The sequence below is a fragment of the Drosophila ficusphila genome, unplaced genomic scaffold, assembly GCF_018152265.1.
Source record: "Drosophila ficusphila isolate 14025-0441.05 unplaced genomic scaffold, ASM1815226v1 contig_414, whole genome shotgun sequence".
Lineage (NCBI taxonomy): Eukaryota > Metazoa > Arthropoda > Insecta > Diptera > Drosophilidae > Drosophila > Drosophila ficusphila.
In genome coordinates this window covers 10,293,886-10,315,489 of record NW_025064328.1, presented here as the reverse complement: position 1 = coordinate 10,315,489, position 21,604 = coordinate 10,293,886, and the positions used below count along the sequence as shown (strand labels likewise).

Here is a 21,604-nt window from a genome sequence, read left to right as displayed (position 1 = left end):
CGCAAACAAAGTCCTTTTATATTCCAACCAGGCCCCCTTATTTATGCATGGAGTCCGGCTTGCCAGGATGTCGAACACTGGCGGCCGACTTTTGTTGTGTTCCCAGTAATTTGAACAAATTTGCGAGACATTTTGTGGGCTCCGAGCAAATATTTCAAGCCGAACCCGACACTAGCTAACCAACCAACCACCCAACCCCCATCATCATCATCATTCCGCTTGGCCTTTTGCGGACAAAGGCCAATTAACTTAAATAATTAGGCGAAAGTTTTGCCGACGAGATGAATCTCAGCCTACAAGATGTTTAAGTAATTTCAATAAAATGTTATCATTCTGCTGCCGTCGAGTTGCCCGGGAAAATCCAATCAATTATCAGCAAAAAGGGGGGAGACCTGCGAACTGAAAATTGGAAGCCAAAGTTGAAATCGCAGGGAAATGGGTAACAAGTTGCGCCGCCAACCACAAAGAGTTGAAGCAGACGAGGAGGTGAAGAACGAGCCTGCCCAAAAGAGGAAGCACCAATCCTCCTGGCCCTTCTGGCGGTTGGTCTACTGGCTGGGGGTCCTCCTCCTGGTGGCTGCCATCGGAGTGGGCTTGTACTTTACCCTCAAGTCCGACTTCGGCGAGTGCTCCGCGTACGATGTTCGCTGCGATTGAGGGGCGATTGAGGTGCGCTGCCTCCGGCGGTACAGAAACTTTCGGTGGGCCATCAAGAGTCCCTCCACTCCACAGCCTTATTGTATTTCAATTAATTAAGACCACTCTTGAAACCTTTTAGTTACATTGGATAAGGTAAGTTTACTATAAACAGAATCACGTATTTACAATTAAATTATTTTTATTTGATCCGCAAAATAAGCAAAGTTCCAGGCGAACAGAAAGCTGTAGTAGGTGGCTACTTTTCGAACTCTATTTTCCCAAAAGAATGTTACACTTTTTTATAGAGCACCTCCACAATTAAAACTCCAATCTAATGAATTCTGTTGGCCTGGTATTTGAAATCTGAGAGTTCCAATTGGACTCTTCAAAATCGGTCAGCCAAGCCCAATTTTTGGCTCAAACCCATTTTAAAGTACCAGGTGAACAGAAAGCTATAAAAGGTGGCTTATCTTCGAATTACTTATTCCCAAAATGCACAAATTCTAAGTCCATATCTTTTCTAATTTTAAGCAGAATTTGAAGGTGGTATTCATCTAAAATCTTGTATTTTAGTTCTCTAACGAACTGCATCATTAGTTAAGTCTGTATTTTTTTTTTTTTATATTTTTATGGGTTCCCTGTATTTTAACTTTATTATTTAAATTTACAGCAAAAAATAAAACTCTGCCGTTTCGTTCCCAGATATTTGGATGTTTCCCGTAGTAGTTGGAGTTTATAACTATAGCAACACTGGAAGATCCTTTATGTTTTACACCTTGCTATTATTTTTGTCTACATAACCTTGACCGATTTGTATACTGTACAAGATTAAAAAACATAATCAATATCGTGTAAGTTTATTTTTTTAAGTCGCATTATATCTCATAATTTACACATTACATATTTCGCAGATTCAGTTATAAAATTCCTGGCTTTTAATATTTATGGTTTAACTTTTTTTTCTTTTGAATGCTTGCTTTTAATATACTCTACAGGATTTGTGAAAATAATCAATATTGGGTAAGCGTTATTTTTTAAAATAATCTTATTGTTTAACAGCAACGATTTATTTTTTGCAGATTTATTTGTAGCGTTTCTGGCAGGCAAATATGTGTGGCATTACTTTTTGTTGGGCTGCGGTTTGGCTTTAAGTTTGGTTATTATTTTGCTATCAATTCATACGCACTCATATACGCACCAAATGCGGACTCTTCCAGTCATATCTTAATTAAAGCCAGAAAATAACACCCCAACCTTCCAGCCCTTTTTTGTTGTTAACAAATACAAAGGCAAGGACGAAGCCACACACTTTCATATCTCCTCTTCGCCATGCAGATACATTTTGAATTTCGTGTATGTGGAAGTGTGTATCTGTGATGCCATTCAAACTTATTGGAGCGCTTCCTTTTGATGGCGCTCTGGTTGACTCTTCAATGGCGAAACACTTTTTAGTTGAATGAAGCTGATGAATGCATATATTTGGACAAATACAAAAATCCCGATGCACCAGCTTTGTAGTTACTTTTTTTTGGTGTTAATTAACAGAGTGAAGAACAGTAATCAATTAAAAGTGCAATGGACTTAGCAGATTGCCATTGAAATTAAATTCGATAGCTTTATTCATAATATTAAAATGAAAATTCTGTTCAAAATAAAACTAAGGTTTTCTTTACTTTCCTGTGTAAAATCATTTAAGAAATAAATATTTAAACTCAAAATCCCTTTTTATTTCAATTACTTATTTATATACAGTTTTTTATTCTATTTAGTTCAAAGTTCAAAGTATTTCTATAAATAAAAACTAATTCTTAAGTTTTCTACAATTTCATGTACTGTATTAAATTTATTTTATTACAGTTACGTTTTAATTTTCAAATTAAATTTGTTTAAAGTACTTATTTAAGCCCAGTTTATTCCTCATTTTACCACCCTGTTTACAGCCACTTTCTGAGTAAGGCATTAGATTTGATTGTTGCAACTTTTGTGTAAGCGACTTCTTATGAGAGGCCATCAGTCAAGGTCAAGCTTAACAAAGATTTGTCGGCAATTCGGGCTTTTATTTCTTTGACACTTGCCAGACTTCTTACCCTCGCACACAGCAGGTGAAATATAAATAAACTTTTTAATGAACTTCAAGATTTATTGCCGCCAGCAGCCGCATCGTCAGTCTGACAGTTTGTGGCTTGAAATTTTCGGTTCGGAATGTGTTGCTTAGATAAATTATTTGGCACAACATACCAAAAAGCCTCCCCAGGCTGAGTGAAATATTTAAGCGCTTGGCGCGAATCACCTTAAATATCCTGCAAATAATTGCACTCAGATGAGGGAAGCCCACAAATAATATCTTAATGCTTCATCTGCATTTTACGGGTATCCATTGGGTGCACACACTGCGTATGCGTAATGCCGATATAATAGCATTAGTATAATTGAACAGTCTTGGTTGACCGGATTTCGACCATCAGAGGTGGAGATCTGAAATTCACAAAGCAAGCGGCTAATAAGTACCTCGCAAGCGGATATGGATGTTGAATCCTGCTTTGAGGATAATTAACAATTTGCAGACATCAATTATCGCAATGTTGCAACGTAGTCAGGATTGAACTTGAGAAAAAGTCAAGGACTCGGCGATTATTTTCCTGTGACTTCGTATCCCTTGGCTATTTCCTTTTCCTGTTGGCAACAAATCCCTGTCTTGAGCACAGCGATTTGGCAGTGTATTGACCCAATTGTGCTTACATTTTTTTCTCTCTTTCTCTCTCTTTCCCTCTGTTAGCAGAAAGGGAAAAACTTTGGCTGCAAGTTAAGCCGGACAAAACTTCAGGTTGAAAGCGGTCGGTCGAGTGCTTAGCCAGCGATTGCTGAATCGAGTGCTTTTGGCCAGGTCCCTGATCCGGGTTTAATTTGTGCTCGATTGGCCAGTAAAAATGCGAACTAAATCCGAGCTCGGGCGCGCCAATTCAACAGGCACGTACTCTTGGCCAAAACGAAAACAACGGGCGTTGACATCCCTGCGCGCATAAAGCACAAACAAAACAAAACATTTGACATAATGCGAGGTTTTTGTGTCGCATATATCTGCTTTATAAATGGTGCCACAAATACAGCCGCACGTGCTGTGGTATGTAAATACCGTGACTGCCATTCTGTGTGTGTATGCGTGTGAGTGAGTGAGTTCGTATGAGTGCCGTGTTTGCGTTTCCGTCTGTCAGGATGTTGCCGTTGTGTTGTTTATGCTCATCGTCCTTGTAATAATTGTCGCCAGTCGACAGGCGCCGCACGTGTTTCCCTTCGATATTTGCGCTGCTCCTGCATTGTTGCCAAGTTGTTTTTGTTAAAGTCGATCGTCGGCCAAAGAATGCATGAACAAGCTTCGTGATTGCATGTGTGTGGGTGTTGCTATTTAAATGCAGTTCGGGTAAACAATGCAGCAATGTAAAGCCATTTCAACGGGCTCTACATACTCTTATAAGTAAAAAACATACATACATATAAGATAATTTATTTTTTAATTGTAATTTGAAAATTTAAAATTAAAAAAAAATACATAATTTAAAAAAACATTAATAAAACACGAAAGGTTTCCAATATAAATATAAGAAGTAAAACATCATGGTTTATTATATATACATATATATGTATATATATGTATATGAATGTATATTCTCCTTTCTTAGTTTTGAAGCAAGCCCCAGAATACTGGGCTCTTTCATTCTTATGCTCTCCTATTTGTGTGAGCGAGCTAGATACACATTTGATCTTATACCGTAAATGTGCTTGACCGAAAGGAATGACAATGTTACACTTACAACTAACGGGGAATTGTACGTAAGCTACGTAAACATACGTAACTATCAAGCAGTGTTGAGTACAGTGGGCCTTAAATATATATATTCTTCCAACCACATAAAATCAAAATCACCTATTAATAGTCTATGGGGAATATTTTAACCGAAAAAGGTTATTTCATTTATATAATAGTTATTTTTCAAGCAATCCTATTAGACTTAAATTCGATCACCGAGAAAATTATGCACAAACGACGTCTGAGATTGCAATAAATCAAATTAAATTAATAATATACAATATTATAACCTGAAAAGATCCTTTTAAAATAAAATAGTGATTCTAAAACGAATTCATTAATTGAATTGAAGCGATTCCTCAATACATTTAATACGCACAGCAGGCTCTCAATTAAATTATCATTAAATTATCTGCATCCACCACAAATCAGAGCTTACCAGGTAATGTCAGATGAAAGAATAATAAAACACTTTCCACATGAACGCAATAATCAGCACATGTTATTGTTGACACGAATACAAACAACGGAAAATATGTCAGAAAAAGCTATTTTTATTATCCAGTTGAGCTATCAGTTGAGTTTTGGCAGCCAATGTTCCATAATTGGAAATAAATAAATTTAATTATTTTATCGATTTAAATATACAGTTTACCTCAGACCATTTCAAAGGTGCAACATGATCTATATAATCGGGCAAAGAGCACATCCAATTTATCCACGTTAGAGTTCACCCAAAAGAGGTGTTGCTTTCACTTACCTACATCCATTTTTTGGCATCTACATGGGTTAACAAATATGCTACCTTAGCTGAGAGAAGAGCTTCTGTGGTTTCGGGCGCTGCCATAAATCATATTCCCCATCTGGAAACTGGAGTGCAGTCATTTTCTATCCATCACCAGCCAGCAGATAGCTTAAAGACCACTCAAGCACTCAGGAGCAGATGATTACCCAAACGAAACCCGGGGAGTCCTGCTCCGCTCCTTGTGTGCATCCAATTTGTGTCCCCTGGCCAAGCCGAACCATTGTGGCCTGGCCAAGCATTTGTTGGCCTGCATCGGAAACAAGAAATTGTAAAGTGCATGAATACGAAATGAACTGCGAGTACATTAAAGTCTCCCATTTCTCTTATTTTCCTTCTTTGTTTTTTTTTTTTTTTTGCAGCTAAAAGGGAATGAATACACTCGAGCGTAGTTCGCAAATACTTCAAATACTTCACATGCAATAAAAACGCAAAAAGAAAGCCAAAACGGAAACCGCAGTTACAGATACACAGATACGGATACACAGATACAGATACACAGACACAGATACACAGATAGCCATGACATACAGAGATACAGAGATTCGGAGGGCGGCACTCAAACAATTTGCATTGTCTGCTGCCGGCCATTGCGGTTTGTTCGGGATTTCCGTTCGACGCTTTTCCTTTGCCTTCTTTTCCCTGGGCTTTCCCCCCGCCACTTTTCCCCAATTCGAATGGTGTTACGGGGGCGGAATGAGAGATAAAACCATGAATTGAGGCATTAATTGAATTGATTGAAATTGGCATCAGTGTCGTTGGCAAAAAAGATCGGACAACTCCTCCACCCACTCGACATTATGCAAAACCAAAAAAATGTCCCATGATTTTTTAAATAAACTGCTGCTGCACCGTAGAATTTCGCATTTAAAGGATTGTTGCCCACGAAAAGAAACAAAGAAATACGAAAATATTTCTCTTTTTAAAAAGAAAATAAATAGTTTTTTGCAATACAGTAAAGTACATGAAAATGGCAGCTTTTTGGAGTGCTTTTATTTTGTAAAGAGTTAATTTGGATGTACATTTCTGGCTTTTTTTCTGGTCCATGTAACAGACCTATATTGAAACTATATATTTCTGGATTCACAAAACTTTGGCTTTAATAATTCATCAATTTTGCCCTGCGATTATGGCTTCTGTTCTCCTCCACTATTCTGTTCACCCTTCCGGCTCTTCTCTAATTCCCATTTAACATAAAAAGTTTTATTCCATTGTTGAAATTTGCACAATCTTGAACTTTTAAGCACTGGCGGCTATATAGCCATGGCGATGGTTATAGTTTCAACGGAAATGATACGGCAACGTGTGCATTGTGGGAAAAGTTTGCGCCAAAGCACTTGAACTACTTCCCATATTTCGATTATTTACTAAATGGTTTCGAATGTTTAGGCCGCTTTCATGCTGGCCAATTCCTTGGGGCCATAACCGAATCCACTCGATTCGGTGGGAGTGGCATGGCAATGATTTTTGGGGGGCAGAGGGGCGGCTTTTCTGTATTCTGCGGCTTGTCATACTGCCAATGCTCTATTGTTCTCGTGGCAAAGTTAATCGAAGCTTAATTAGTTGGCTTGTGAGTTGGTTTTGTTTTCGGTGGTATTTTTGGGGGGGCTTTTGAGGTTGTCAGCTGGGACGGAGCACAATTGAGTCACTGTTGTTAGCCTAACCAGCATAATGAGTCGAAAAAGTGTAGCCAACTCGCAAACAGCCAGCCAAAGATGCCCAATTAGGTCCTGACATTGAGCGGAAAGAAAGTTTTTCCTGTACTTTCTTCCTTCGGGCTTAAAGCTTCATTGGTTGCCAGGAAAGCAAAGCAAGGCAAGAAGTCAAAATTAAGAGACTTAAAGATTTTGCTAAAAAGTTCCAGAAATTGTAATTGTTGTCTTGTGTAAAACAGGAAATTGAGCTAACAACATTTTAACTTCTTTTTGGCTTTCAACTATTTGAAATTCCTGAACGGAAGCCAGTAAATATTTGTTTATTAATTCTGAAGATATTATTGTACAGATTATTGTTCATAGTTACACCAAATGTTGAAATTGAATATTGATTTAAGAGTGAGTTAAGAGTGAGTTATTTACATCGCTTGTTCTGTTCACCTTGGAATTCACAGGAATTCAATTTCATCCGCGAAAAATCACCCAATGACGACGGGTAATGAATTATATAAGCAAAATTCACGATATGTACTCCGCTTGTATTTGCAATGTTCCCACGCACATTTGGATAAATTTCTTTTTGTTCCAGCACACATATGTACATATCATATGTATATATATTTTATGCATGGCTTTGTCTTGACTCAGACATGAGGGCGTCTCGTGGCAATATGTATATATAACTTTGCATGTGCACATACGTGAATGGCTGACACGTTTTCGCCACGGAGACAGCTGCACATCGTCAGAGAGACAATGAAATTGCTCAGAATTCGCCTTATCGTGCGCCTTAAATACAGCCCTGAAAAGTATGCCATTAAATGTTAAACTCCGAGGGAATTAAGTGAAAATGTTGATCAGATGCCACAGAGTGGAGAGCAGAGAAATAAAAAATAAAAACAATTAAATGACAATGCCACGGCTCATGGACTTGATGGGTGACACACATTTGAACACCATTTCGTGCATCATCATTTCATTCGCGCTGTAATTTCTTTACACAAAAAGCAGTCATTAAAAATGACTGAATTTTATGGGGCTCTCTAATGAGATTGTATGCCACACACGCTCTCGTAAATTAGCTTAAATACGGTGCGGCATGAATGCGCGAAATTCGTTCATCTGTTGTTATTGTTCCAGAAATCATCTCACGCTCTGTTAATTTTATATACTTTTTTCTCTCTCGAGCATTTTCAATTTAACTACCAGACTTTTCACATGCACTTAACACTTTAATGGTGTTCATTTAAATAAAATGCCACATATTGGATAAAACAGAGAAAATACGAGACGAGCCAAATAGGAAATCAGAAGCAATTTGTTGCCCTCTGCCAACTGGGGGCCATGTGTTAGTCGGCAAAGTCTTCTTCTGGTTGAATTTTTTAATGCGGAAAATGCATTTTATGTTTCACTCCACAGGGGATAAGACGACTGAAGGGGGGAGGGGATAAGGGGTGGTTTGTGGCAGGAGAGGACGAAGCACAGCTGTCGAAAGCAGTAGGAAAACTACAAACTGGTAACTGGCAGCGGCAGCAACTCAGATGTTCGCTCGACTTGAGCTGAAAGGCAGTCAACAGGACATTCTACCTAGGGCCAACTTCTCTTTTTTCCTCCCCTTTGCCCTCTCCGATTTTACAGATACATATATAGATATATAGCCCGGCGAGCTGACCACACCACTATTACGGTAGACACTTGAAAAGCTTAGAAGGCAACCTAAATATCACAATCAACTTGTCTTTCCATATTTAATTAACGGCAAACAGTGAACCAAATGATGTGTAAATATTAAATATTTCATTTAATTGCGCTTCCGAATGTCCCGTTCGACCTTTGAATGATGTTTTGCCGAAAAATCAACAGCGAAAACAACAATCGACCAGACTCGGCAGCAATAATAATAAACAAATTGTGCATGAGCCAAAAATATTCATGCAATTAGGCAACGGGTAAACAAAGAGCCAATGCCAGACACGAGCCCTCCGCAATCCTTTTTCCAGCGCAATCACAACAGCGGAGTCGATTGCCAAAGGCTTGCCAACGCATCGTATACGCAACGTGAGCGCAGAGGTGCCGCTTAGGGTACCAAGGGGTATAACGAAAAGGGGTACATGGAATTTTATTTATACTAAAACATAATGAAAATCATATCTAAAGTTAAAGTGCTCAAAAAAAAACAGACACAAATGTAAGGCCTGAGAATGAGAAATATTTTAAGGGTTCAAAAAATGTCCCTCTTTGATAATGAAACTTGTTTTTACAGAAATAAAAATTAAATATTGATTTAAGTAAAGATAATATATATAATATATAAGTTAATATAAATTGCTCAGATAAAAGGGAAGATCAATTTACAATTATAGTTTTAATGCTTTAAAATTTTAGAGATATCTTTCCGATTTCTGTAACTTTTTTCCCGATTTGATTTATAAAATTAAAATCAAAACATTTTAAAACGTATCCCCAGTTAGTCTTTGTTTATCCAGGGTATTTGAAGAATGGCTCTATTATAGACAACCACTATTCGAAATTCATTTATGCGTGCGCAAATAACGTTGTTGAAATTTTGCTATGCATAACTAAATAAATCGCCGTGAAGTTTTCAATGGGGGAAGGGGGAGACATAATGGAACCCGTGAAGTCAAAACAAATGAAATAAATTAGGCGACAGCGACGATTGCTCCCAGACTGTTGACATAAATACGAGTCAACCGCCAGCATTGGCTTTCCACACTCGACGCTTTTCCGGCAGACCTCTGATTATTATTATTATTATTATTTTTATTATACAGAGCAAATGCGGGCGGTAAACGTAGCAGAAAACTGCACAATAAACGAGGGGGAAAAGCACCGAACAAAGAGCAGGGAAATGTGGAGGAAAAAAAGGGAATAATTCGCGACGCATTGCAAATTCATTCGCAGAAAGGACGAAAGGACGGCAATGGCGGCTGTGGTCGTTTCCGCCAGCTGAAGCGCAGGATGTGATTTTCATTTTTATTTCCGGCAATTAGCACTCGAATCGAGGACCCAACTGCAGCTCCTCAAAATGATTTTAAATCGCGTTCTCCCTCCATTCAGCTGAACTGCATAATTCTTAATGCCGCGATGACCCTCAAGGCTGAATTTTCCACTTTCCCCGCGAATTTCGCCCTAATTCAAAGTTCTGTCTGCGAGCCACTCGCCTTCTCTTTCGTTTTTGGCCATTATTCCGGGGCGAACCTGACCGAATTTATGTTGCCAACTGTCTGTCCGCCTGTCTCGCTCACTTCCGCCGGCATTAGTATTTGCCGGCGAGCTGCCGGGCAGGACTTCCGCTCCAATCTTGGCTATAAGCTTCCCCCGAAAAATCTCAAGTGGCGTTTTGCTCAGCTGCACTTGCAAAAAACATTATCCTGGTTGGTAATCCCCTGGATTTTTAATGGGTTTAAAGGTAGTTTGGAAATTATATATAAATATTTATATTTATGTAAAATATATTGTATGTTCTTATCATCTATCAAACACCTTTTTTATAAAACTTCAAGCCACTTAAATAAATAACAAAATGAATAAATAGTGAAGAACTTAACATAAACCTGAGTTAATTCTTAAACAAAGTAGTTTAGTTTTCATTTAATATGTTATGCTTTGAGATTTTAAATTCAATCCCAGAAATATTTTATTTTATTTTCTCATGGAATTCAACTTTTGCTCGAGTTCAAGCACATTTTTTCTTGTATTTCTTTCGGGCAATTGTTTGTTTTCCGTGGAAGTGGAAAGTCGGAATGAATATAGTTGCAGAATGTCCCGTATTCCGTGTGGGCATCGTGTGACAAACAGAGAGCCGGGACCAAATTGATGCCCGATGTCGGGAAGGAAGTTCGCCATAATTAAGGCAGCACATATCCAGGGATCCTGGGATCCAGGGACCGAAGGAGAGGGAAGCCAGGAGGGGGAGCCAGAGGGATATCAGCACAGTGGGTCGAGCATATTTATCAACTGGCCGCACAGACCGACAATTTGTTGCGCCCCACGAACTACAAACCAGGCAGACAGACGCTGATTTATGAAGGAGCCATCGCCAACCGACGCTGGTCGACCGGGCGTATAAAATATTTAAGCGAAAACTTCACCGAGAACTAAAATTAACAGTCAACTGCCATCGAGTTTTAAATTACTCAGGCCAAAAAGGAGAGGAAGGAGTAGGGGGAATTGTAGGAAGTAGGCGGCAATGACGGCACTTTAAATGGAGCTCAAAGGCAAGTTTACAAGACCAAAGCCAGATGTTTTTCCCTTCAGTTCGCCTTCAGTTCGTTCTCGTTCTGCCAAGACTTTCTGTCTGTCTTAATTGTAGCAACGTTTTGAGTTGAGCTTCACAGTTTGGCACTTCATTCGGCGAACGGCATTTTGAACGGCAATCAAAATGAAAATAAAGCGCCAAGGATTTTCCCCAGCTTAGAAGATGCTTCTTCCCGCACCGCTTTCACTTGCTTTTCTTGATTTTCCTGCTGATGCTTTTCCTGCTGCTGCTGCTGCTTTTCTTGCTGCTGCTGATGCAGTTGCAAAGAAATTTACAGCTTCAAAGCATTTTACATGGCATTAGTTCTGTATGAGTGTGCTTTACGACTGAAACCCATTTAAGTGAATGTCGTGACATTGGGGAAGCTAAAACCGAAACGAGTGTTCTCTGCTGTGGAGCTGTGCTGGTGGGATCAAACCTTTTCTCGAGGGGCAGCCGCCGCCAACGTTGCGTATGTGTAATGCGCTTAGAGTATTGGGCTTTGGACCGGCGAACGAAAAACCCAAACCCATCCGAATGCTCGGATAACCCAAGGGCAAGGGTTCACTTGGCTTTCCGGGACATGTTGCCTTTGAAGAGCTTTTCTTCGGATTATCCAATGAAGTTCTCTCTAAGCTTCGATTTATTTCAAGACAAAGTGTTTACCCTACCCTGAATGCATATGCATATGTGTTTTAAGTCTATCACTTTATTACTTTCAAAGAAAGGGGTATATTGCTCTTGTTAAAAAGTATGTTATATTTCCAAGTCACCTTGAAGTGTTAAGTTTAAAGTACTGAATCAAAATTGTGAAGTAACTGTAATGCATATTTTTTTAGGGTAGAGACTAAGTCTGCTTTAAAAACATTTACCGTCGTATGTGGTAAAAATAAAATTAGATTAAATAGGCTTAAAGAAGTTCTTTCTATCTAAAGTAAATCGTTTTTATATTTATATGCAAACTTTTATGATTCGAGCTGCCTTAGATTGAATTCCCAAATTTGACATTAAAGTTTAATGTAATCATTTTTCGTTGTCTGAAGATAAACTGAATCTGAATATGTTATTCGCTTCCAATTTTAGCTTATAATTTATTTGTAGATATTGAATAGCTGTTCGAGCATGCGGTATAAAAGAACTCAATTAAATCTGCAACCTGTTATGTTCTATCTTTTTATTGTTTTATCCCAAATGATAACCGTGTTCAGAATGGTGAAATGTCACTCCAACTTCAGTGACAGAAAGCATGTCATATGACAGCTTTTTCCACCCCAGTTTCCAAAGCAAATCTGGTTGTTGAGAATCATTCTTGGACTTTAACCCGAAGCCCCACTGCACGTTGCCCACTGCATGTCTGCATTTAAGACCGGCAATCTGTCATCAGCCTTGGCATTAGCCATAGTTTTTTGCTCCGTGCCATTTTTGAGCATATTTGCCTCTGTCTGAATAAAACTGAAGACAGAACGAGCTGGTTGCACGTGTGCCTGGAAATCCAAGTGACAATTGAATGCGGCAGTTGGGAAACCAGGGGTGAAAAGTGGAGCACAAGCGGAGTTACGAGGAGGTGGAGGAGGTGGAGGCACACAAGCCGTTCTGACAGCTGCTCGACAGGACCTTCAAGCCGGCATTCCGACAAATATAACTCATGGCCGGACAGTAAGATGTCCTTATTGCGCCGGCACACTCGCACATAATGTACACTCGAATACTTTTTCGGCACGAAGTTGCTTGAAAATCGACGAATACGACAAAATATTGTACGTTCTACGCATTGTCAATTGAAGGGGTTAAGTGAATTGCAGGGGGAGGTTGGGGGTTAAGGGGGTTAAGGGGGTGTTGGCAGAACGTGCTCGGCCAAACTTATTGACATGGCACAAAAGTGCTCGTCTATGATTTCTGGCTTATGCACACGAATCCCGAGCTGCTGAATTTACAATAATTTGGCCAATTTCAAGTTTACAATAATAGAAGTATTTTCGTCAAGTCGAAATGATCATGTTTGCTTATTGTCATCAACTTTTTTCCATCCCCATGGCCAAAAAGTCGTTTTCAATTTGCAGCAACAGAGCACGGAGAAATCCCACAGGTTTTTCCGTACTTCAGTTGGTTCAGTTTTTCATCATTATTATTTTTGCGGCAGACTGACAGTGACATCCAGAGCCAGTAGAGCGAGAGCCAGAGAAAATATTAAAATTTAAATTTGTTTCCTAATAAAAACGAAAACAAGTCCGGCAAATCCCACCGGAGGCAAGTGGAAAAGGGCGGGCAAGGGGGAGTGGCAGGGGGGGGGGGGGAAATAATATTTACCCAACGTGATTTTGTTTACCTATCTTTTCAAGCCCAAACTGCGAGCACCTGCGAAAAGGGCCTTGTACTCCGAAAATGGAAGATTTCTGCCAGCCGCAAATTGTTTATATTTTGTTATTAGTTTGCCACATACCTTCCCCCCCCCCTTTTTCCCATTCCCTTTCTACCAAAAATCCACCTCCTCCCCCTGGAAGATGTTTGCATTTTGATGAAGTAAACTAAAGTTAATCCAGTTCCAGCAACGACATTCCGATTCATTTCGTGGGGCGCCACGGAGGAGGAGGAGGCGAACTAACTTTAAGTTTGGACGACTTTACTGCGTGTTGCAGGAACTTTTGAGTTGCACAAACGCATTGCTGGGCAAAAACTTCTGGCCCAGACTGCAGCAAAAAATGGCAGCGACTTTATTTAATTAAAAACTTGACGCACGCATGCAAAGGGAAAGTCGGTTTATATTCTTTTTTTTTATTTTTTCCTTTTTTTTTTTGTTTGGTCCCGAGTGTTGAATTTTTCATTAGGCGTCCTCGTAATTAGACCCATCACATGTTGCCAAACTTTTATGGCTCACTTTGATGGACAGCGCAGGCGAGAGCTGTTCTGGACCAAGTACGCTTGTTTTTTGGCCCAAAACAACTGTCAGAGTTTCTCGGCGGAGCCAAGGAGAACTCGCTTCGCTTCGCTTTGGCAAGGAACAAGTGCCTGGGGAGCAATCTCTTTTGATGTCATGAGCCGAGCATTGCCAGTCGCTTTATTGTCCGCTCTAAATCTCTATTACAATCCGAGGTGTACTTCGGGGTGTACTTATTTAATGCTGAAAGCTTGTAAACGGCACGCCAGCTATCGCTATCCAGACTCCCCGAATGAAGGTAAATTGGGCGTGGCGAAGTTCCCGAGGAATGGCCCTAAGTAACTTTCGTCGCCATCGGTATAATTCACTGTGAAATCTTGCGGTCAACTTGATTTAAATCGTGTCCTCCAGCCTTGGGGCTCTCGCGGGTTCAACTTCCCAGCCAGGGAAGTGGAAATCCCAAAGAATTCGATTGGAATTTTGTCATTGGCATTTAATTACGCGTCAAAGGCATTTCACTACCGCAGTGCTCGAAGTGACCAATCATTTGCGGGTGAATGTGGCTATAAACCTACAATGGAATGTGGCCGACTATTGTTACAATCTGTAATTGATTTAATATAATTACACCCTTTGAAAGTGAAAGAGTTTACTTTGTTTGATGAAAAGTATGTAACAGGTCAAAGAAAGCATCCCAAAGAGTATAAACATTCTAAATATACAACAAAAGAATTATTTTTTCAAAATTTAATAATTCTTAAGAAATACCAATGAGAAATTCATTTTGTTCATTTACTATATATATTATACATTTTTCCTGTTTTTATTTATACATTAATTTACTTATACAATCCTTCCAATGAACTTTCACGCAGTGATTACCTAATTGTTCACAAAAATGCATTATTAAAATAAAACAAGAACTTCAATTAGGTTATTAAGGTCAATTTGGTCAACTGTATAAACTGCACACTATTTATTCATGGCAAAACTTTTTGACTGCTTTGATTACGCTTTACATTTTCCCAAGGACCCTTAGTAATATTGCATACAATTTCAATGAAAACGAAAAAAAAGAAAGTACTTATGAGTTTCAACAAATTGCTTTTGAATTGTCTACCTTTAAAATTTAAATACAATATTTTTATTGCCATGGATACAAATCACATTTGGCCTTTTCGTTTTGTTTATCTTATTGCTTTCCAGGGAAAACACGGCTTTTCTACATCCATTTTCCGATGACCTTGTCGGAATCAAACAAAAGAGCATTTATGTGTTTTTACTGTATTTATTTGCAGCTGTTGCTTGGGTTCAGTAAATGTTTTATGATTGCAACAAATGCAGATTGTTGAACCTGGTTATTCAAATTAAAGCCGAACAAAAAACTGTTATTAATGTTTATGATTTATGGGCGGCAAATGCGGCGCCTTGAAATATGCAACATGAAAATTAATAAAGCGCGAGGAGCTTAAATCCTTTTCACACACACACACACACACATACGATACAGAACAGGGTACATATGCCTTGGGGAATTTATTACCCGGTTACCTGACCTCGCCCCCTCCCCCTCCCCCATAATCCTCCTTCCACAATCTCAAATCCCTGCCCCTTGCCACTGCCACAATGTTTTCCGTAGATTTGGAAAATTATTCACATTTTATGGCATTAATTATGCGCTCTTGAGTTGTTCACGTTTCTACCTCCTCGTTGTTGTTGTTGTTCTTGTTGTTGTATTTGTTGTTGCTGTTTTTGTTGTTGACATTAATAAACGCGCATTTAATGAAATTGCAAACGTGCAGCTACATAATTAATTGTTTGCATAAATTAAATAAATGCCGGCCAAATTACAATCCCCCTGCGAATGGATTGCTGTGGCCATGAATATCGAAAGTTGACTTTAAATACGCAAATGTTATTTAATTAGTAACTTTTTCTTTGCTATGTAAATGCCAAGCAATATTTAATTATTTATTTTTTAATCTTTGGTCACATATGTTGAGTACACAAAAAGCTTTAAATAATAGTGGGATTAAAAATGATTTGTAATAATATTTATATGTTTTTACCATATGCGTCTAATTTATGTTTAATCCTCACCTTAAATTATTTATTTAGGAGTTCTGGGAATTTATTATAACTATTACGAATATCTTTCTATTACGAGCTCGCCCTTTTAATATAATTTACCTCTCATTTCTGGCTACAAAATTGCGCCAAGAATCCAATTTAAACACTCGACACTGAGTGGCGGAAACTCTGGTGAAAATTTTTACCATTCTCATTCGAACAATTAGAACACTTACCTGGCCCTAGACCGGTTAATGAAAACTTTTCTGCGCATCGGGCCTGAATAGAGTCCGGGGCAAACTTGAATAAGTAATAAACCAACCCGCCGGCCGAACCGCAGATGAATGGCCTTCGTTGGCCGAGTTGGCGGCATTTGCGGTGCGATGCCGAGAATTATTTGCAAAATGCTTGACCAACTTCTGAACTTTGAGTAACTCTTGATGCGATTGCAATTGTTGTCGAGTTGAGTTCGGCCCGGAGACTTCACAGAATTTATTGTTGCATTCGCCTCCTCGTCTCCTGGTCATCTGCACTTTAACGTTTATTGCACATAATATGGCTAATTTCAATTTCATGTAGGCAAGGCACACTCTTAACATCATTTTGGAAACACAAATGAGAAAATAAATTAATTTTGCCATTGCTTTTGGGGCTGATTTGTCATTGATTAGTGCTTTAAGAGCCTCTTAGTTGCTTAGAATAATTTGTAAAGGTATTTTATCGATTCTAGCTCAAAGAAGAAACGACAGCCTTTAAGTTAAAATAAAAATCTTAAAAAAGTATTTCATAAATTAGTGGTAAATAAATGTTTGTCGTTTAGGCTTAAAAACAATGGAGGCTCTTAGATTTAATTTCTATGACTCCATTTTTGAATTCCTAAAAAAATGATTCCTTCATTTCAAAGTGAATTAAAAACTAAGTTAATTATTAATAATACTCTATTATTTTTGGACCGTGTATATATGTAAATTATGGGGTCGAGACTTCAACAAACACTTGACTTAAATTATAATGCAAAAGTGTTATATCTTAAAGTTTATTTAACCAAAACTGAAATGCCTGTAAGAAGACTGCATAAATAAATGTTAGCTCTGTGAATAGTTTATTATCTTGTTCCGAGTAGATTATCTCGGCTTGATAACCTTATGGCAATTGGCAACAGTCCGCACTGAAGTAAACTGAGTTATGGCCAGGGGGTCGGACATGGCCATCTAATCAAAATCCTGCACAATTCACACAAAATCTCTGACTCGACAATAAATAATAACAACTGGTTTGCCGGACCGAGAGCAGCTAGCAATTAATCTTTATTTAAATCTGAGAGCAGAAGAGCCCAAGATGAACTATGTGGAATTCAATTTGCCGGTTCATAAACCACATGAGCAATTAAATACGCCACTTTGATCCTTTTTATTTGGCAAATTGTCCGTTTGCAGGGCGACAATTCATATTTTATTCATGGAATTGAAGTTTCGCAAAAGCTGATCGATGTTCGCAGTGTTATCTTTCACTCTATTTACGGACAAACAACGAAAATTACACAACATTTGTTGTGTGTATTCTCAGAAGTTGGAGTGGGTTGTGGGTTTGGCATTAGAGTGCACAATTTGCATAACGTAAACATGCAATTTCAGCTCTGTTTCAGTTATTCCTGCATTTTGATACGTGAAAGGATGGCGTTCTAATTATAATTTGCATATTAACATCAGGTCGGTTGCAAGGAATTCTAGTTTCAAACTGATTATAATTTGGCTTCGGCCGTGAATGAAATTTACACAACATTTGTTGTGTGTATTCTCAGAAGTTGGAGTGGGTTGTGGGTTTGGCATTAGAGTGCACAATTTGCATAACGTAAACATGCAATTTCAGCTCTGTTTCAGTTATTCCTGCATTTTGATACGTGAAAGGATGGCGTTCTAATTATAATTTGCATATTAACATCAGGTCGGTTGCAAGGAATTCTAGTTTCAAACTGATTATAATTTGGCTTCGGCCGTGAATGAAATCAAAACTGCGTCGGGGGATTTGTTGTTTTGCCAGGAACTTGTTTTCATGAAGTACAAGCTTAAGCTAAATATCTGCAATTCCGGTGGAAATTTTTGCTAGCTCACATTCATTTGTTTTAAGATATTCTCAGCTTGGCCAACAAACCGAAAATCCATTAATATTTAATTGAATTTCAAAGAATTTTATCACCAGTCGAAATTCTATCTGGAATTCAACCCCTTACGCAGCGTGTTGAAATCGAATTGAAATTTTATATGCATGTATACATTTCTTTGCGTTAGTGGAACAGGTATTTATTTAATGCATTTAAATTGAATGAAAATGCCAATTTTTGCTGCTGCCTCTGGTGAGTTGAAACCCCAAAGCTGTCAATCAAAGTCAGTGGCAAGTTTATTGCACTTGGAGCGGCGGAGGAACGGAGGAAAGTCTGTGGCAAGCGGCAATGTCTGGGGTCCTGAAGGGAGGAAGTGTCTGTAGCCACAGAGTTATTTGTTTGCACATAAAAATAAGCCGGAGCAGAGAGTCCTGGAAGTCCTGGGAGTCCTTGGAGGATCGACTCGAGGCAGCAGCAGCACCAGTCACATTCATGCCAACATTCATATATGTACACATTTTAGACTCCACGGAAAGTGCTTTCCTCGTTACGGAGGCATGTGTACCTACATTTTGGATGAAAGCTAAAATCATTTTAATTTTGCATAAATATATCCCTTTATAATTCAGAAGGTTTGCTTTTTAAACCTCACATTAGCCACTAAATCGAGCAGGGCTAAAAGTATTTAAAATAATGTATTGCCTGGAATTAAAATACAGCTTTCTTAAATTAAAATTTGGTGGATAGTTAAAAACATTTGATTAGTATTTAACTCTTGGGTAGGGTTTGCTTATAGTTTAAATGTTTTCATGCTTACATTTGTATTTACCTTTCATATATGAATATATTTACTGATAAATGTTTATCTAATATTTCACATTTCAGAACCACACATGCATACCTTTTTTTTAATTAAGGAAAAGAAATAATTTTAATTTAACATACATATATTTTTATATAATTTCAAAGGTATTCAATTTAAATAACACACAATCCATTAAATCAAACAAAGCTTAAAATAATTAGAAAAACTCTGTAACATATTCACAAGTATTTACCTTTCAAGTAACATTTTAATAACATTAAGAAGCTTCTGTAGTCAATATATTTGTATTCTCCACAACACACACGTTTTTCTCTTATCTTTCATATGTACATATATATACTCTTGCATATATAAATACCTTCTCCTTATCTACTTTTCATATGAAAAAGCGGCACAAACAAGCTTGAATACCCACCTCCCTGGGAAAAAATCAAATTAGTTAGAAATCAAGCAAAAAGGAGATGGAAACTTGCAGATAGATAGAGAGCTTTTGTGTGAGCAACTAATTGAAATTAATTAAGTGCGTATGCCTTCCGCTGAAGTCACGGCTGATTGCCACGGGCAAATTGCATTTGCTCCATCTAAACTTGGCCCTAACATTTCTGCACAATCAACACATTTAACCTTTAACGCTATGCCCTTTCATCTCGAAAGCGTGGCTCCAAAAGCGAGGCAATAATTTATTAGAGTCCCATCCACACAGATGAAATCTTCCCCCGATCTCCGACCGTCATTAGGAATCGAGTTGGTAAACAACTCATCGCGCCGGGAGCTTAATTTTAAAACTCAACTTTATTGGACGGGCCAGTGACCGAGTTGACACCTTTATATATTTATTTCGCTAGACTAGCGACGACGTGACAATTTTACCAAACGGCCACCCAAGTAATCCGCCCTCCTGATGAAGGTTCATGTTCAATGCCAGGCCAGCAATTATTATTAACTGTGCCCCAGGGTGCACTGCCCCCCGGGTCGGATGTCCACTGTCCCTGTCCCTTAATGCCCACCTAGCCGGAAAGTGTTGCCGAAATCGGTGCATTTGGCTATTTCTCCATTGTTCAGAAATTGTTTTGGAACTCTTATGTGAAAGGAGGAGAAACTTGAACCTTTATAAAATGTTGTACTTGAAATAATAATACTTAATACAAAAATATTATAAGCAATAGGTGACCATCTCGTTTCTATGCGCTATTATATTTAATTTAAATTATATAACCTGCTTATTATATAATATTAATTGTAATATTGAAATAAAATTCTTTACCATTTTATTTTATTTTTTATTTAATAATTTATGCACTCTTTGTAGTTTATATTATGCTAATATTATTTTTAATGATTAGACTTATATCGTTTTAACGAAAATATAATCTAAATATTAATATCAAATTAATTTAATTTTTTCAAGAAGAGGTTATAAACGTTGTAAGGAGCTACACTAAATGCAACTTATATTGGAACAATATAATAGTAAAGATGATAGCTAAATATTAACAATGTATATTTATTTCTAAGTAACATTACAAATACCATTTAAGATTTTATCCACTTATTTATCAGACATAATTTACCAGCCAAAAACCTTTTCTACCAAGTTGTCATATATTTGTATGTTCTTGGATGCTCTGCTTTGAGTAGTTCCAAACTTTGTAGAGCTGCTAGCTAATTTAAGTGCTTCCGGTGGCTCCTTTCAGTTGGCAACACTGATGATGGCGTTCCGCTCCCAAGGACTTTGGCATTGACATTGCGAAACAAACAGAGGAGTTGAACGGTTGGATGCTGGAATGGCTGAATGGCTGGATGGCTGGATGGGTGGAGTACGTGCCCGGAATTAGACAGAGCTGGAGGCGCAACTGGTGGACGGGATTTGCAATAAGCCCGGTTGGTGGATGGCAAACGAGCCTGCAGCGGCGCTCTAATTATGCAACTCAAAACGGCAAGACGGCTACAAATTTGCGTTCAGCGAAACACTAAGCTCAGCTCGCATTACGCATACGCCGCGTTGCCTGCAAACAGTTCGTCGACTGGCAAACAGGTAAACGGTAAATGGAAAACGCTAAAAGCTAACCAGATTGCTCTCGTAATTGGCCATAATGGTTCATTATTGCCGGCCAACCACGGGTGTGGAAAATGGGTAAAAAAAAACCAAGAAAAGGGGGGAAAAAAAACGAAATCAATGGAAATAGAAAAAGAAATGGCAATGGGCAAGGCAATGAAAATGGGAAATGGAAATGGAAATGCGCTGAAAACGTCGAAACATGGTTGCCTAGGTGAGGATTAGGCCAGCTGCAGTTTAAATGAAAATGCCTTCAGCGTTTCCCAGGCCATTCGAAGCCGTTGGAGCGTAAAACTTGCTGAAACCCATTCACAAATATTGGATGAAGAGATCCGATTCGCCAGTTGGATGGCATTAAAGTCGCCTTAAAGGTCACCAGCCGTTGAATATTTGCATAAATAATTCAGTCAGCATAAACAGGAAGAGGAAGTCCTGGCCAAAAGGTAGAAAAGCCCTGCCACCTCGCAATCCAGATTTTCCCAGCTCTCCTTTTCGCTGCAGTTTCCGCCGCTCGGAA

General features: G+C 38.5%; 1 protein-coding gene across 2 annotated transcripts; it reads left to right on the top strand.

Annotated features, from left to right (window-relative positions):
* Nucleotides 1-360: 360 nt before the first annotated feature.
* On the top strand, nucleotides 361-2,148 carry LOC108096567. Of its 2 annotated transcripts, none has more exons than XM_017198263.1 (4): nucleotides 361-792; nucleotides 1,342-1,490; nucleotides 1,551-1,659; nucleotides 1,719-2,148. In XM_017198263.1, exon 1 carries the CDS (start codon nucleotides 436-438, stop codon nucleotides 655-657), a length of 222 nt encoding a protein of 73 aa, XP_017053752.1. In that variant the 5' UTR covers nucleotides 361-435; the 3' UTR covers nucleotides 658-792; nucleotides 1,342-1,490; nucleotides 1,551-1,659; nucleotides 1,719-2,148. The 2 variants fall into 2 exon arrangements, with proteins under 2 accessions (XP_017053752.1, XP_017053751.1); XM_017198262.1 differs by having other exon boundaries at nucleotides 1,310-1,490.
* Nucleotides 2,149-21,604: the final 19,456 nt, after the last annotated feature.